Source organism: Fringilla coelebs (assembly GCF_963513975.1).
Source record: "Fringilla coelebs genome assembly, chromosome: 1".
NCBI classification, from domain to species: Eukaryota; Metazoa; Chordata; class Aves; order Passeriformes; family Fringillidae; genus Fringilla; species Fringilla coelebs.
In genome coordinates, this window is record NC_140028.1 from 92,210,839 (window position 1) to 92,229,634 (window position 18,796).

General features: G+C 37.8%; 1 protein-coding gene across 1 annotated transcript in view; it reads left to right on the forward strand.

Annotated features, from left to right (window-relative positions):
• The window catches only part of CDKAL1 (CDKAL1 threonylcarbamoyladenosine tRNA methylthiotransferase), a 378,616-nt gene that overhangs the window by 110,080 nt on the left and 249,740 nt on the right, over window positions 1-18,796 (forward strand). Inside the window, exons 6-7 of the mRNA XM_084207700.1 lie at window positions 9,612-9,708; window positions 17,599-17,647. Of these exons, the coding sequence (XP_084063826.1) occupies window positions 9,612-9,708; window positions 17,599-17,647 (146 nt within the window). The remainder of the gene's footprint in view (window positions 1-9,611; window positions 9,709-17,598; window positions 17,648-18,796) is intronic.

Consider the following 18,796-nt stretch of genomic DNA (forward strand, 5'->3'; position numbering starts at 1 on the left):
TCTATATATGTAGCCATAGACTCAATGCTTCAGTCTCTGAAGGAAATAAAATTGTAATTTCTCTTCCATTTGTATTGTAGTGTGTGGTGCAAAGCCCTCCTAAAGCACAAAGTCCAAGCAGTGTAGGAGTCTCTTGCTTTCAGGGATTGAGATGAATTTGTGTGAGCACAGAAACCACTAAGATGTTCTTGCAATACAAAAACCATACAAATAAATTGTATGTCAAAATGTAGTCTGTTGAGAATTGTTTGGATCTTTACCATTATTTCAGGTGTAGTGTGAAGCAATGAGAAATTAAAGATATCCATGAAGAGTTAGTTGACACCTCTTGATAATTTACTGAGATAAGGCTGGTGGCAAAGTGGCCTGTTGTGAAGAATATGGGATGTATGGTGAAGGGGATGTATGGTGAAGACCCAGAAACATGAGCCAGCTCTCATGAGTCATTATTGAGAGGAGGCATTTATTGCTCTTTACTTGGTGGGGCTTCACCTGGATTGCTGTGACTTGAGCGTAGCAGAGGCAGTTGAGGGATATAAGAAGACTGGAGCCAGGTCCATTGGAGAACTGCTAAAATGATCAGGCATGTAGAGGCTAGTGGATTATTTCTGTTGCTGTTCAGGTCTTGTGGTCAGTTCTATTTTGATTAGGAAGAGCTTGCTGGGCTTTACTGGAAGAATTTAAAGCAAACAAAAAACCTAAAGGTTAATAAAAATGTGAAACAGTGAAATTTGGACAGAATGAAGGTTCCAGTGTTGAGGAGTGACGTATAAATATATTTTTTTCTTCTTAATTTTATGCTCTGGTCTTTGTTGCCTTTTTTTCCCCCTGTTTTAACACACTATCTTATAGTCCTTTTCTGTTTCATAATTCCTCACAAAAACTAACCACAGTGGGGCTGCTTGTATAGCAGTTCCATAAGGGAAAAAGAACATGCAGCTTACTGTTCTGAAAAAGTACTTCATTGAATTTTATTTCCTTTTCTTTGTTGGATAACTTCTGACAGTCTTCTGTGCACATAAGATGAAAACTATATTTAGTGGCTCTCAAGAAGTTATTTTTGTTTCTTTCATGTAGTAGCTGTAGCCACCTGATTTTGAGCAAAAGAAAAAAAAGCCTGGATGTTTAGAATTTTGGCTGCCTTTCAGGTCTGTGATTTTCTTCCTCAGCTGCCCTGGAGGAGTCCAAGAAAAAAATGAGTTGGCTGTTAGTTCCTTTGTTATGTTCGATTTTTTTATCAGAATGTTCCATGTCAGACATGCCATGGAATTGTGGAGGGGTTTTGTTCTGATGACTTGGTAAAACACTGTTGGTATCATGTTCTGCCCTGTGTGTTTAGTCCTTGTAAATTCTGCTTTCTTTATCTGCATTTTCACCATTCTTACCCTATGGAAAAAGATTCTTGGTATATTATACTTAGCAAAAAACCTGGAGAGGTACTAATAACCACTTCTAGAACAAATCCTTTTAAAATTTTGTAGGTAGCTTGTTAGTGAGAAGCATGCTATACCTCTGGGGGGCAGAGGAGAATGGATTATTTAATTTTCAATCAACACAAATTTCATTTTTTAGTCATTGTATCAACAGGGTTTTCTATACAACCACTGGCCATGCATACATATAACTTGAAGCCTGCCTGTACTTTGAACCTGAGAGGCAGTGTAGTATTTCACACATTAATTACAATCATTATTTTGTGCCCTAAACTGCACTCCTTTTTTAAAAAAAAGAGATGAATAGAGCTAAGAGGGGGGTAAGGTTGGGAAGGTGAAGTAGAATAAATTGTCATTTAACTAAATATAAAGGAGGGATATGCTATAAATACCATGATAGAATATTCTCATCCCTCCAAGAATATATGTTGAAAGAACAGAGGAATAGCATAAGAGCTTTGTGGTTGATATAAAAGTTAACTGTTATGATTTTGACTTCCATTTTTTTTAATCTGTCAGAAGTTTAGTATCACTTTGCAAGTGAATTTATATGATATTTCCTTGCACTGTTTTTGAGACAAGTGTACCTTTTGACAGTCCATCTAGATATGCATAAATAAATTTGGAACAGGATTAAGTTTTCCAATTTGAAGGGGGAGCATGATGTCTTTTTTGATGTAGTAGAAAGAAGTGAAACTGCTTGCTCTTAAAGAAGGAAAGTAGTGTCAGAAGGCAAAGAGAAAAGACAAAATTGCTGCTAGAGCTTTGGAGCTATTTCTGCTTCTGAGAACTCTCTCACCATCATCGCTTCTTAGATTATTCTGACGAAAGGCTTGCATGAAACTGGAGATTTAGAAAGACAGTGAAGTATTTTTACAACCCTACTACAATTTGCCATCTCTGTGCTAAAGGACATAAAGATTCAGGGATGTTCAGAAACTGCAAATTTTTTTAAAGGGCAATTCCAGTTTCTGCCACCTGCATCAGCTCCCTGGTGGTTTGCTTCTAGCAGCCTGTGCTTTTCAAGACCGAGTGGGCAGAACTTCAATGTATCTGATACTCTGTGCCTCAGAGAAGTTGAGGATGCTCGTGCTGTCAGCAGAGGGATAAAGAAGAGCGCTGAAAGGAGGGAGGAAGAAAAGGAGCTGGGGAGCATAGTAGTGTCTCTTACTAACAACGTGCTTGAAACCAAATCTCATAAAGCCCAGATTTGGAGAGCAGCAAAGGCAAATACTTGATTGTTTTATCTGTAGAATGGTGGGAGCCTAAACACTTGCAAAATACTGCAGAAAGAAATTTTCTCTCAACAGTCTAGTGAGTACCTTCTGCAAAGCATGGATGTCACCTGTGTTAGGCAGGGAGGGTTTGTCAGTGCTCAACAAGTCCTGGCAGACTGTGCTGTTCACTTGACAAGAGCTGGGGGAGGTTTGAACCAGTGAGTGGGTGTCTTGGCACCCCCTGAGCAGATTGCCAGGTCCCAGTCTGCTCAACAGTCTTGGGAGGACAAATTCTATTTCTGGTATTTTCTGTTACATGACAAGGTCCCTCAGTCTTCTCAATAAACAGAAAAAAGGAAAAAAAAACCCAAACCAACAACTTTGTAATTAAAAGGAAAAAAATTAAAATTTAAAATATATATGCTTTTTAGCCAACAAGTAAAAATCTGTCTGCCAGCAGCCAAGATGAAATTTTTTAAGGACCAGATTGTCATTAATTACACTTTCCTTTTAAGAACAGTTGTAAGGCTGGTAACTTCTAATTATGGGTTTTGCAGATTTGCTTTAAAGCTATGGTATATTGATTTTTAAAAATCTGTTTTCTTAATAATCTGTAGGGACAGGAACTGGCATGTAACCATTTTTGCCTAGCCTGACCAAAAGACATCCTGGAAGTTTCTCACTCATGTTGATTAATTCAGCTCTGCTTGGGGCTACAAAAATTCCAGGGCCAAGGTGAGATTCAGGATTTGTTCCTTCATCCCATCTTCTTCCTGAAAACATTCTGGTCTGATTTTTCAGTTTGGTAATTTCTTTGAACTATTAATTGGAAAGCCTTTGCAGGAAGAAAAGACCACCATTACCACTAACACGCTATGTTTGTGTGAGTAATGACTGCCCAGGAATAGCTGTTGCATCTTTAATTGCTGCCTATAAAGTTACATTTACAGAAAATCTGAGTGAAACTCAGGCATCAATTTGAATGTGTCTAGAGTTTCAATTCAGATTACCTCTTGCAGACAAAGCTGCAGTGACTTCAGTTGCATGCCAGGTAGTTGGGTAAAAACAAGTTTCCATTGAAGTTAGAAACTTGGGGAGTAATTTGGTATGTAGCATGTGAGTCTTGGGGTTATTCTCAGAGCTGACATTTCACCTGCTATAAAAAACTCTCATAGGGAAGGATATTTTTGTGCTTTTATTTATTAATTTTTCCTTGAAGCATGTCTTTACAGCCTCAGTTTGGAGTTTGATGGAACAAGCATTTGTATCTTTTCAAAGCATTTTCAGAGAAGACATGCTTGCCTTTGTCAGGAGGAGGGCATGCAACTCTTTATTGCCCTGGAATATTTGCTTGTTACCTGATGGTATTTGCCACAGGAAATGCTATTTGACAAGTTTGGTGGGTGCAGCTGGGCAGTGAGACTGCTGCTTTGCTAGAGACTGGTCCTCCAAGAGCAGTTCAGTAAACTCCAATAATCAACACAGGCATCCTCAAGTGGACTTTGCATCTTCTCATGCCTCACAGATAAATTACAGTAATTTTTGGGGGCTGTGGAAGTGCACAAGGAAGCTGACATGCCTGAGCAGACTCTTGAGTGGTTCTGCTCTGATTAATAATGTTGACAAGCTTTCATCAGGTTTTCCACAATCCTTTGTCTATGGGGTTGTCCGTAACTTTGAAAGCAGAACATTTATGAGTTTCTAACATCCTTTTTGCTTCTTACTCACCCACTCTGCTCAGCATATTGTGACCTCAAAGGTTTCATAAGACTTGTTAAGCTCATCAGAGATAAAACAAGGAGGTCCCATGTCCTTCTCTTTTTCTGTTTCTTTCCCAACACCTTTTGTTTTCCCTCAGTTTTGGTTCTGCTGCATCCCTTCTCCCATGAGCTAACTTAATGGAACAAAATGGTTAAACCCCCCCAGTCTTGGCTCAGTAAATTTCTCCTCTATCAGTGAGTTAAATGGGGCTGTGGAAGGGCCCAGTGAGCTGCAGAGCTTGGAGCAGAGGAGGAGTGATACCAGATGGCCAGAAGTGAGAAAGAGGGGGCGTTGAAGTTGGAGAAAGGTAAGAGCAACAACAGCAGACAGAGAGGATGGGAAGTGAGCTTTTGGGTACTAATGAGACATTACATTCGCTCAAAGCCTGTAAAGCCACAGTTCAACTTACCATTTGTAATTTTTCAAACAGAAGATGGCTGTGTGATTTTATGGATTTTCAGGAGTGCATTCCAAATGCTGTACAGGCACCATCTTTTAATTCCACGGATGTTGTGCTCTCTTTAAGACTTATGGCTTTCTGCTGATTAATTCAGCAGATGAGAGAGTTGGAAGATCTTTCACATATTTGCATCTTCAGCCAACTAGTATTTCTTTTTCCCCAGAGATATCACAACACCATTTCTACAGCCTGGGAAGTAGTATCTCCTGAATTTTACTTTTTATAACCATTGGCAGCCTGATCTCATCATATACCCAGCTAATACTGTATTTAGCTAGAGCTGCTGTAGCAGGGCTTTTTCATGTATACTGACATTTCTTTGGACACTTCTAGACACAAAGCTCCCCTTTGTTTATGGCTTCACACCTTTCTAAAACACCAGATAAGGACCTTTGTGGATTTTGTGTAATAGGAGGCCACGAGAATGGTGTGAATAGTCTACAATGATGCATTGCACAATTGAATTCAAGTATACACATCTTACAGGGAAGTTGCTAGGTTTGTGCAGGTACAACAATGAGGAGGTGAATGCTGCATTTGGTGGCAATAGCTCATGGATGATCAGTTGTCATCTGCCTAGTAGAATTCAGATTGAAATTACTTTTTCATTTCAGATAATAAAGTTACTTCCAGTTGTACTTCAGCATTAGAAATAGTTCTTACTTTATGAGCATTTCCCAAGTGCTATCCATACAAAGCTGAAGAAGCTCACTGTAAAGCACTTTCCCCGTTAATTTCTTGTGTTTGTTTAAAAATTCTGCTCTTGGTTCTTCTCTTACTTGTATTTGACTGTTACTTAGTCCTGCTGCAGGCAACCTTCTGCTCGTTGTTTATACACTTCTTCATTATTTAATTCCACCAACAATGGGTTTTGGAAGAAAAAATATGGGGTTTGCAGGCAAAATACTTGGTTCCACATATCTGTTACTAGACCAGCACTTTACAAACTGCATGTTTCATGCTGGCAAGTCTGTAGTTTATCAGCTTTCCTCCCTGCAGACCAGAGTGCTTTTTATTTCAGAGGCCCGTTAAGTCTTCCTGTGCAGCTGGGATCCCTTGGTGGGGTGTAGTGGTGGCTCCCTGAAAGCTACGAGTTACTTAAGAGTTCACAGCTTACAAAAATCCAGTGGGCAGCTCTGCTTATGGAGAGGGAAATGAGCAGGCAAGCAGTGGTGGTCTGGCTCCTCTTGTCTCTAGCAAAGAGCAAGTTAGCAATTACTTTCAATATCACAGATGCTCTTCTGTTGAACTTGGCCCATCTTCTCTGCTTTCACTTTTTTATTGCCTTCCTTAGATTTGAACCTCAGGGAAATGTCCCCAGCTTTTTTCTTTTGGTGGTTCCACCCGAGTATCTGTGTGAGTCATGAAAAAGTGAAACAGCTTCCTGCACTGGCTGCCATGGTATCCAGCAGTGTTGCTATACACACAGTGCTGATGTAGCAAATGCTAATGGAGAGCTTTTTTGGAGGGTGGGAGATGTTTCTTTGTCTTTGTTGTGTTACTGACTAAATTTTCTTGGAGTTTAAAAAATAAAAATTAGAGGAACCATGCAACAAACTACATAGAATTGTGAGAAAAATATTCCAGTTTGGGAAGGTTCCTAACATAAATACAAGTGCTCATGAGCAAGGCAGAAATTCTCCAGTTGCATTCTTAAATTTGCTTTTTAAAGGCAAATTTAAGAATGTAACTGGAGAATACATGGAACATGTTTCATTATCTCTGCAATGGAGTATAAATCTTGTGATCTTGTATGAGTCCTCTGTATGCCGCACTTCATGTCCCTGTTGTTTCCCACTTGTTTTTTGTTTCCCACCCATTACTTAGGAAGTAGCTTGAATAATTCCTTTCTTAAAAAAAAATAAATACTTGCTCTAATTAAATTTCTATTCAGATGTATATCTTGCAAGTAGCTTTTAGAAATGAGTATTTCTAGAAGATGTTTCATGAGTCAATTAAACTGAAAGTTCAAGGTAAAGTTCATGTAACTTTAAAGTAAAAAGGGCTCTAAAAGAGAAGATGTATTTATTCATGCCACCTACTAGATTCCATGAGGTATTATTCTCCTTACTATTCATGTTTTTGAAGACTAAAGGCTCTTCTAATACATTTCTCGTGCTAACTAGATTTCTGAAGGATAATTTCTTTAGGCTTTTGTTAATATGAGTAGGGCTCATTAAACAATATTAAAAGGAGGTGACAATATAGCACTGGAATGCATATTTTGAGAAGTGGTTTCTTGAAAACGAGGCAAAAACAAAATCATAATTTCCTTACAATGGCTTTTCATTTATGGTGGGTTTTATGTATTGTGTGGTATATTATGAAGGTAATGAATATTTGCTATGATTGAAAATTTAGTTCTGGCATTTCCACTTAATTGCATTTTAAAGAAAAAAAATCTCAGTGTACAAAATTCTTTACTCTGTAGAGACCTGTACAACTTTAAAAAAGTTAAGTGAAGGCAATGCTTATTATGGAGAATATTCATTTTAACTTCCCCCCCTAGCTCTAGTTATAGTCCCAGAAGATATAGCAAAATGTTAAAGCTGTGAAATAACATTAAAATGCCATTTAATGTGTCAAGGGAAACTTTGTTTATTTTTTTTTTCTCAGATAAAAAGACATGAATAAAAGCTTTTTCTTCTGTGGTGCTCACAGGTTTTCAAGTAGATGGAGCAGGCTGTTGCTTGCAGCAGATTATACCAGATGCCAAGTTGCCTAGGGATGTGTGCTTTGTTTGTTAGAGACAGGGCTTATTGTCTTGCCTCCAGGCATTAGGTTGAGTCTGTTAGACTATATAAGTAGTGATTTTTATCCTTTGAGTTAGTGGCGTGTCACATGGTGCTATGTGACATTTTTAGGTAAAGCATGAAGTATGATTTTTATTTTCTTATTTTTTCTTGGATATGTAGTAGGTGACCTCCACTGAAGTTTTGCAAAACACTTAAATGTTTACAACTGAAAGAAAAGAGGGATTACAGGTTTGAGACATGTTTCTATGTTCTGTGCTGAAGAAATATACTAAATTAGCTTCTTATCATAGTCCTTTACCCACAGAAATATTGTCAAGGAAGAGATGAAAAGATGTGCATTTATATTATACACTCAGTGTGCAAGTAGAGGACCAACAAGGTTCTGTATGATGAATGTCTGAATATTTCCTGAAAGTCCCACTAAAACAAAATCAAGTATCTTATAGATATTTGCTGCGTTTATATTGGATATGAAGTAACAGTCATAATCCATTTACTTGTTATTTCTCACTTGTGTTTGTTTCTTTCCTTTAAAATACCTCATTTTAGTGCAGCAGCCAACACAAGGTATTTAGCAAAATGGCCTGTGATCTCCTTTATTATTGCAATCTGTGTGTTATATTGAGCTTTCATTGAAGGTGTAAATTGTAAACAGATTTGTCCATATAACAAATGTGGAGTGAAAATTCTGAGCGGGGGAACTTTCTGTGGTACCACTCTGGGTTGGTTTGTGGTTTTTTTGTTAAAATTGCCTTTGCTGGAGGTCAGCAGATACTCATTTAGCGTTCATGTGCTTGTTGAACATCACTTCCTTTAGTGCATTCATCTTGCAGACAGCTCAAGCAAGCTGATGAGTATAAAGTTGTCTATTTACCTGTGTACCGTGGATATTTTTTCTGAAAATTATTGTGATATGTCTCAGCCTATTCCAACATAATAGCAAACACTTCATGAATTCATACATTGCTTGAGAAAGGATCCAGGTTTCAGTTTGATAGAAGTCATGATACAACATGCAACCATGAAAGATTGTTCTTGGAACAACCTATATATGTTAGACCTAGCAAATCTAATATTATTCAGCACTTTCCTTCTTTTGTGTTTTGCACATTGTTAATGCAGTTGTTGTGTTGGTTAATGTGGTAATGGATGATGTTCAAAGTTGAATGGACATTGGCAGGTTTTGCATCTCACTGTTTTGTGTGTAGCCAATCGTTGTGTGCAGGCCTTCCATCAGTTTTGGGACAGTGCTGCCTTGATACTCACTGTTGCATTCAAAGTCAGCAAAAATGTTACTATGGAGATGAACAGTGTTAACCATTTCATCTTAGTGTTTTGATTTCCTGCCTGATGCTAAGGTGGCATTAAAGCTTAGGAATTATGTAAGGTAATATCCAGACAAATGTTTCTCTGCCAGAGGCAAGTACTTAAAGCTTGAAAGTGCTCAATATGCTTAAATATTTAAACATTTTAAAGTAACTGCAAAGTTCAAAGTAAATAAATGTTTTAAGTAGACATCAGAAGACTGATGTAACTGGTCAGTTCTGACTGGTGCTACATAAATGTGTCTGTTCTCAGCCAGGAGTTCCTGCCTGCATCCTCTCCTCTGTCCCTTGCATTCATTCTGTGTAACTTCTTGAATGTCAGTTACTCTGTCCCATCTTCCTTGGCCAGTTTCTCTTCTATCTTTTTGGCAAATAAAGTGAACTTGATTAGAGCTTTCAAGGTTGTGTTTTTGTACAACATATGCAATGATCATGGTCTCTGTACATACTCCCCAAACTGAACCAGGTGTGCTGTAGCTTCATATGGGGTTCTTTTGATATGTTGGTTTGATTTCTGAGGCTCAGACATGCTCAAGTTGCTTCTGATTTGGCAAGTTCTTCATTGTGATTGTTTTCTGTTGTCACAAGCATAATGTGACAGTGTTGAAGTTGAAAATGATAATTTAAAAAATATTGAAACACTGTTTGTCTTTCTTTAGGAAAGCCCAAGAAGGGAAGAAGAAAGTTGTTCTAGCAGGCTGTGTACCACAAGCTCAACCTCGCCAGGAGTACCTGAAAGGCTTAAGTATTATAGGGGTATGTATCTTTGGAAATCAAAGGTTTTCATAAATGTAGGTCAGTGTCAATATTTAGACTATTACCTCTCTCTGGGAAAAAGCAGCAGAGAAGCTTCCTGCCATGCACCCCTCTCCTGTTCATCTTTTTGCATTATACAACATTTAAACCTTCCTTCAGTCAAGGGTGATTTCATTTGGCTGTGGCACGTGGGGAGAGAGAAAAGGATGCTATTGTTGGAACTGACTTCCAGTGCCCTTTGAAGCCCAAAAATTTCCAGGCTTCATCCAGGATGAAGGTATCAGTTACCATATTCATAAGAATATCACAGTTTATTTGCTCCAAGACAAGCCTTAAGACCTTTGTTAAAATCAGTGGAAGAAGCATAGGGGACTAGAGCATATGAATTACACAGACACAGTTGGGGTTTTGATGTTTGTTTTTTTTTACTTCCCACTATGAAGCAGAATGGAAAATAGCAATTAATATTGTTTAAATTTGAGGCATTCTGAAGAGTTAAATCCACTGGTGACTGACTTGTTAAACAGTTACCAAGCTTTACCTTGAAAATGAACCCACAGAGTTTTGACTTAAGTAATAAAGTGTTTTCATTATTCTATGGGATGTGGTACTACTGTATCATTGAATCACCTTTGGAAAAGAAAAAAGTAAAATGGGTGAATGGATTTCCTCTTTGCTCAGAGGCCACGAAGTTATTGATCCATGATTGGTTGTTATAGCCAGTGTAATAATACTACACATATGTAGACAGAGGGGACAAAAATAAACAAGTCCCTATCCTTTGACCAAGATTGTAATTCGATGTTTCAGTTTTGATGAATTTAACCTATTAAAACTGGAAAATTAGATTTTTTTTTTAACCTTTTCCCCCTCTTTTTTACAATTTTCTTTTAGGTAACATGTAATTTCTGAAAATTACCTCCTCTCATCATCTTAATTTGTTTACCTAGAGCCAGTGTTTCATGAAAAATATTAGTATTTTTTACAGAAAGATTTCTGTTAGGAGATGAATTAGGTGTTAATATAGTGTTCCCAAGTACTTTGAAACTAGACGTGAAAATACTGAAATGCAGTGTTTGCAATAAGGACACTGTCCTCTAGCTGTCATTGCTGTGGTAAAATTTACTGTGCTTTAAATGAGAGATCCCTCGGCTCAGAAAGGTCTCAACCTTGAGGCAAAACTATTAGCAAAAACAAAGCTAAGAGCATATTATTGCCTGTGTTTTCAGTTTGTACATTTAAGATTTTCTTCCCATTTTATAAAGAATGTGTGTGAGAGGGTGACTGTATTTAAAGGACAAGACTTGTTATCTTACTATTGCAAAATATTTTTGAAAGGCAGTTTTTGCAGAATTGAGAAATAGAAAATGTTCTGTTGGCAATAAAATATTGATTCTACTTTAAAATTTTAAGCATTAAAGGTACAGTTTTGAAAATCTTTCTTTTATACCAGGTTGGTCTTGTCTTCAACTTAGCAGAGAGACACAGTTGATTTATTGTTGCTTATATAAGTTCTGCTATTTTCTCCCACCCCCCTGTTTTTTTTTTCTTTTTCAATATTTATTTTAAAGACCGTGTTGTCTGAGAATGTGTTTATTTACCAGCAATTAGAACTCCCTCAGGGTGGCTTTCTAAAGGCAGTGTGTCAGAGGCTCTTCTGCTCCTCTTGTCAGGATGTAGGAGGAAGTTGTGTTGTAACTACCAGAGAAATTCTAGTAAACCAGAGCTTGTTTTGATCTGCCTTTGAAAAATACAGGACTGAACTTCCACTGTTCTTTATTCATTGCCTCATCTGGGCAGAATGAAAGGAAGGGCAACTTCATATTCTTCTTACCATTTGTGATGTTACTGTGCTTCTGTGTTTCTTTAAAATAATTGCTACTTTATGAACGTAAAGTGGGCTGAGGCCTTGCCATAGGCTGTGTGTAAGGCAAACCATAATGTCACATGACAAAGTGAAGGAGCTTTTGTGGAACAGGAGAATTCTAGGCAGTAATAAACCTGCCAAGGGTGTAAAGTACCTGGAGCACATAATGATGCATTACAGAGGTTCACAGCCAGTTCCCCTCTGGTGGTTTCCAAAGCTTACTCCTTTGTGTTTGCAGGGTACTCACTTCAAACTCAAGTGCTCACACAGTGCACTAAGAGACATCAGCTCTCCTATGTAGTTATCCCTCACTTTTCATTTTTAGTTGCTGAGAAATAACTAAAAAAAGTTACACCTAAAGTACACATCCTAAGTACACCTAAGTTACACATCCTAAAGTAGGATGTGTAACTGTGCAGGTTGTTTTGAGGGGATCATAGGGGAAGGAGAAGGAGAGACAAGGGGAAATGAAAGATTTACCTGGCAAGTTATGTTTTGGGACCCATGAATGGATGTAGGTTATGGTAAAGTCTCCTCACTTCCTGAGCTGCATCCAAGAACATGCAAAACCCTGGTTCCTGGTGATAGCTGAGCCATTGGAATCGGGTATTTTATTTCGTTGGCATTTTCTAGAGTTTTAAGGTGCTTGATCTCCAAATGATGTTATGTGTTGGAACCCCTGGTCAGGTTGCTGGGAGTTTATAGGTCTTAAGAGGCTTCACAAAGCCCATGTATCTGTGCTTCAAAATCATCAAACTTGCTGTGCAGACTGAAAGCACGGGGCCTAATCCACATATGTATTCCATTAAAAGCATACAATAGTTCCACAGGTGAGTGAATCCTGAATGAGAACTCCAATTCTCCTTCCTTCTCTATCTTTGCCAGTGTAACATCTAGCATCAAAGACCTATCGCTTTCTGCCATACACCCCTCACTCAAGGGAAGTCTCTCACGCCTGTTCGTTCATCTGCACAAACCCACACAGCCAATCCAGGTTTAGTACTCTGGAAGGCTGTGATGCCCCCTTGGCTGCTGCTCTCTGAGTCAGAAGGTGCATGGTAGGGCACTGCAGGCTCTTTGGCCAAGGAGAAATACTAACCATGAAAAGCCCTCTGCCAAGGTTCCTTGCATTCTCCTGACCTCCAACTAACCCTTTCCCCTGGCTATTCTACTGTATAAGGCAAGCTTTAAGTAATTTTCTTTTCATATCCAGTTTGAAACTCTGGAATGTGATTAGTGGGAGTGCTGAACACTCACAGCAGCAGCACGTAACACTAGGAGCACGCTGTAAAAGAGATGATACAGCATAAAAAATGCTAAGTGCGTTACAAAAAGCAAGCACTTTATTTCTCAAGCTGTACATCTGTAACTGGTATACACTTTTAGGTTTAATGCACCTTGTTCTTTCATTTGTAAAATGCTCCAGTGAGCGGAGCTTTAGCAGTGCCATTGTGAAAGGAAATCACTGGAACCTTACCAAGATGTCAAGTGCCCGTATATCCCTACTGCTTTGGCCTCATAAACGAGGACAGTAGGCTGTATGGTATTTCTGTGGTTCAGTTCATAAAAGTTTTGGTGATGTTTGCAAACCAGAGATAGTGATACTTGCCTACCATGCAGCGTTTATAAGGCCAGACTGCATTCAAGACTGGGAGCCTGTCTGCTGCCCTTAAAACAGAGCCTTGCATGAATGCAAATATCCAATGAAATATCCTTCATGAAAGCCAAATTTGATGGAATTTTACTCTGAATTATTTGAATTAGCAGAACTTCTTGGAAAGCATGCTGAAAACCTGGGAACAGGTGGGCACTCTTCTTCTGTAACTTATGGCTAAGAATGACTTCATACAAATCTCAGCTGGTCGGCTTTGGCTTTGGAATTCCCAGGTTGATATTCAGATAGGATACTTGAACCTGGAAAGCCAGAAAAGAGGGTCAGTAAACATCTGCTTTTAAACTGAAAATTGGAAGTGCAAATAGAAAATATTCATTTCTACAACAGTTATGTACTATCCTATAAATCAAAGGGTGTAGCAATCAATTTAGATAAGAATTATCCTTTGGCTGTGTCAGTGTTTAGCAATGAAAATCAGTTGTTTGTGTGCCTCTCTGGGGTAGTCCCCTTCCCTTTAAAGTTTGTGTAGGTCCTCCTCTCAGGATACATTCCTAACCCAGAGTAATGCCCATTACCATGGTCAGTATTGTCAGCAAAGGTTTTAAACACAGATGTTATCCCTCTGAAGCCAGGGTGGCTATAGTCACATGCCTTTTGAAGTTATGTATTAAGCCCTAGATTTATCTTGCCTAAGTGCTGTAATTTGAGAGTCTGTTTTGCTCAGCTCTCTTTATGGTCAATGAAGATAATTATCTCTAAAATAACTTAGATTTTTAGAAGACCTGAGGTACCTTTTGAAGCCATGTATTTCCCTTTTACTGGCTTTAGAGAGGGGATAGGCTGACTAGTCTTTTAACATCCAACATTTGGCAGAGATCCCTAAACAAGGTGAGATGAAACAGACAGTTGGTGAACTGGAGTTAAAATCTTGAGGATTATAAATAGCATGTTCTAATTACCTAAGATGGGCTGTTTTATCAATGTAGTGACCACTTTGTTTCTTAACTATGTCAATGAGAATCAATGCATAGGGTTTTTTCAAGATGAGAGAAAAAGATTGTTTTACTTCAAGTAGCTCTGTATAGATATTATGCTCACTCCAAGGGTGTTCACACTGGATCTTAGCAAAAATTTCTTTATGTAAAGGGTGGTCATGCATTGGACCAGACTACTCAGGGAAATGGTTGAGTCACAATCCTTGGAGGTATTTAAAAGTCGTGTAGATGTGGTGCTTAGGGATATGGTTTAGTGGGGGGCTTGGCAGTGCTGGGTTATTATGAATACAAATGATTGCTGAGCTGCACTTACGGCTAGCTCTGATCCCACAAGGAAGGGTCAAAGATTTTTCCTGGTCTTTGTTTCAACTCAGCCTTCACACTTTGATCAAAACTCTCTTTATCCTTTCTTTTTCACCAGACAGTTTCCTGCTTTGGCTACTCTTCCATGGGTTTATGAGCCTTGCCTGTGCTCTTGGCCCATATCAATCTCAGCCCAGATTTCTGCACCAGCCCTGATTTGTGGTGGTTGAGTGTTTTGTTTCTGTTTTTTCTTTTTGCATAGTTCTCCTCAGCTGTCAACTCTGTTCTGTCTGTAGCTCTTGTTCTGTTCACCTCCTAATGGAGAACCATTTGAAGTGGACATGAAGTCAGAAATGTACTTATCTGTGTTGGAACCAAGGTCCCACAAGATCTGTGGAACCAAGTGGGGTGCACTAACCATACCCAGTAGTGGTGTCACACTGTCAGTCCTGGGGGTTTGGTTTTTTGAGACACTCTGCAAAGAAATGTTGAGGAATGGTGTTGCTTCCCTTCATACACCACCAGGCTGTCTCTCTGCTTCACGGATTTCCTGATGCCTGATGGAGAGAGACATTACTGGAGCTGTGCTCTGAAGGTTTACCCATTCATTTGATACCAGTACAGAGCAGAATTATCCATAAGGTTAGTGAGATGGGAGGAGAAAGATCCAGCAGACCTTTATATAGTCAAGAAAATTTTATTACTGTGACTTCGTAATTTTTTTTCCTTTTTCATTTCCCCCCCCTTTTTTTTTTTCCCAAATAAGAATTTTCTAAACCTTTCTCTCTTTTCACTTCATGTTCAGCTCACATTTTTTTAAGATACTTTTATCTTCATAAATGCAGACTGGAAGCATTCTACATTTTCTTCTTGAGCACTTGGGGCTTTCGCCAAATAATTTCCAATAATTTAAAATAAAAAATATTTAATGTGGGAAATAACATGTAAGGCAGAACAAACATCCATTTCTAGGTGAAGATCTCATTATCTCTCAGATCTATAATTTTAATTACTTACATGAGCCATCTTCTTGACAGACATATTGAGAATAATTTAATTTATCCAATAAAATGAAGATGCAATATAATGGTTGGTGGGTTTTTTCTATCTTTATTCAACAGGGGATTTGGAGCAATGCAAAAATTCCTCAGATGCACAATGCAGAAAGTAATTGGTAGCTCAGGTTATGAACCACCCAGATTTCTCATATTTTAAATGATTAAAATGGTTATGAACTTAAACAGTCTAGTACTGAGACATATAGCAATAATATTTCAGGTAATATAACACAGACTTTGCTCCTTGTCTGTACTGTAGTTTTTAGTGTGCACACTTCTATTTTCAAATGGAATTTTCTGTTTATTTTTTAAACATTTAATAGAAAATATGTATGTTAAATATCTTGTCACAATTTTAAAAACTATATCCAAAATGGATGTGTACACAAGTATGTAAATATGCATGTGTTCCATATGACTGCTTATATGTGCTTTCTTTATAAGTTGATTGCTAGATATATATGTCTGTAATGTGAATGCTTGTGATTCAGAAAATTATTTAAATGTTTATTTCTCAATGAAATTATTAAAATAGAGATATTAGGAATACTATAACTTAATTTAATAGAATTCATAACTAATGTACTGTATTAAAAAATCTGAAATGGTGGAAACCCCTATTTTAAAATCTGCATTTCAAAAGGTAAAAAAAAGAAAATAAAAAGAAAAATACTTTTACATGGACTTGATCGAACACTAAGACAAGGAAAGGAATTGACTCCCACTGGCTTCAGTTGGGAATTTAAAATCAGACTCTAACTATAGGTGAGCTTTTTTTTAACTTCTACTAGACAGATTGGAAAAATGAATATGAAGTAGCCAAGATTGTGCAGTCTTGTATTTACAGGAAATGACAAGCTCAGTGGTTTAGGGCAGAGAGACATAACGGCTTTGATACGAGGGACCCAAGTTCCAGGCTCCTTGTTCTCCTTCTCTTCAAGAGAAAACCAGGTTCTTCTCTTGAAGCATCTGCAACTTGTGCTTTTCTGCTTGTTTTGGAAACAGGCTGGAAAACAAACTCCAAGGAAAAGACTGCTAAATTCATACTAAATCTAGTTAATGTAATGTACAGCTTAGAGAAGCAGTGTTTTAAAAGGAATATTGTGGAAAAATTGCAAACAAACTTAAGTGCGACAAGTTTGCTTTCCTGCATTGTATGTAAATATCTGTAGTAGAATTACACAGAATAGGTGGTTTGGATGAAAGCTCTGGAAAGAACCTCAGCGTCAAGAATTCCTGAGTGCTTAATTTTGCAGTATTAATGTTGATTCCTTTTAGCTTATATACCAAAATCTCCAGAGTGTGTTGGCCATTGACTTTAAATAAAGACTGATATATCTATTAAGAAATAATTGAACTATTTATATCATTATTGGTAAATTTTGGCAAATATAACACTAAAACATAAATTTGTTGTCTTTATTGCAGACATTATATAAAGGTAATTAAAGATTATTCTGTGTTGTGAAAAGCATGAGGGCTTTTCTCTCAATTTCCAAACACAGCCTGCATCAAGTTCAGGAGAATGTCTTGTTCTTTTAAATTTCACAATAATATTTTTAATTTCTTCCTATGTTCCAGTGTCTTCCCCCTCCAGTATCTCATTAATTTTCTCCCCTATGTTCTGCCCTGACAACATCCTCAGCTTTTTGTTGTGTTCTCCACCATTCACTGTTTTGCTGTGGAGACTGGGGTGAGGGAGCGCTTGGGCTGTTTGAGCCACCCAGGTGCTGAGTGCCTGGTTCACCATTGTCTGTCACAAACCATGAACAGCACTTACTGAACTCTTTTCTAGCAATTTGGTGATTTTTGCCAATCTTTTGGGAGCTTGCCAGTTTTGAGCACAAAATTTGGTTTAAATTGGGTGGTAAATTTTAAAGTTACTTTTGGCAGATTCACCAAGATCCACAGAAAGTGAAAACTGGCTAAAAACACAGCCCCAAATTCTTTACTCCCCTTTAATCCAAAAGAAGACACTCTTGAAAGACTAGTTAATAGGAAAGTATGTCCAATTGTTGACTACTTCGTTATTTACCTTTTGACTTTTTTTAGGTTCAGCAGATAGATCGTGTAGTAGAAGTTGTGGAGGAAACTATTAAAGGTAAGCATCACACTTGAACTAATTGCAGCTACTTGGAAACGTATAAACATTACCAGAAGTGCTGCTGGTGTGTTCTTTTTCACCCTACCTCTTGCTTTGTGCTCTAGCTGAATGTTTGGGCAGTGCTATACTTGGTCACGTATGCTTTGTATAAGTGATAATTTCAGAGATGTTTTCTGTCAGAAGCTCTGTGGGCTGTTGGTTTCGTAGGTAAATGATCAAGGGGAGACGTCAAGAAATCATTTCATCAGTGTAGGTTGGTGTAGAGTATTGTATGAAGCTCCTGCACTGTCTTAATTGAGTGTTACACTTCTACTTTCTTTTGTTTAGTTCTCTGGTATTTTCTTCTTTTCCGATGTTTTGGCTTACCTCCCTGAGCTCTTCTCAGCAGGGCAGATAAATTATCTTCTGGTTTAATGTTCTTTTGTAACTCTGTTCCTTGTTCTCTCTGGCTTTGTTCGTGTGTGTACTCTTAATACTTTGCAGTGAAGGAGGAAAAAAACCCAGTATTGTTTCTGCAGCCTGACCAGTGAACATTTGCTGTTAAATAAATATATTTGTCTGGCTCTTTCTGGGTTACCTAAGTTTGTCTCCATTACTTATCAGGCCATAAAAATTACTGTTCCATGAAGCTTTAAATTAAAAGTTTTAGTTTAATGGGTGTACTTTCAATATAAACAAGTGTCTAGTCCACAAGACGTTGTCAGTAACTTTAATGCCGGAATACGATTTTTTTTGAACTACAGCATGACAGTTTAAAGCAGTGCAAATTTTTAAAAGGAAAAAAAGCTTTATCACAAAATTGTGTAGTGTGGTGTAAGGCTTCTAGAGCTTGTGGTTTGAAGGCCTTAAGATTTCATGTTGCTTTGAATGCTTTCAGGAATGAAACCTGTACTTTTATGTACTCCCAACCAAAAATTTTCCCAGATTATCCTTAACTTATGGCATCTGTTTTTGTGGGGTAGGACCTACTTTTCCATACAAACAAAGAAGAAATATATTCAGTACATATTTTTTATTTAATAAGGCAAACTGTTTTCCCAGAAACATCATGGTGTTCATGACAATATGTTGGAAATGACGATGCCTCATGATTTTTACAACGATATTTTAGATCCCTATCTGCTTTTCCCCAGATTTTATTAGTTC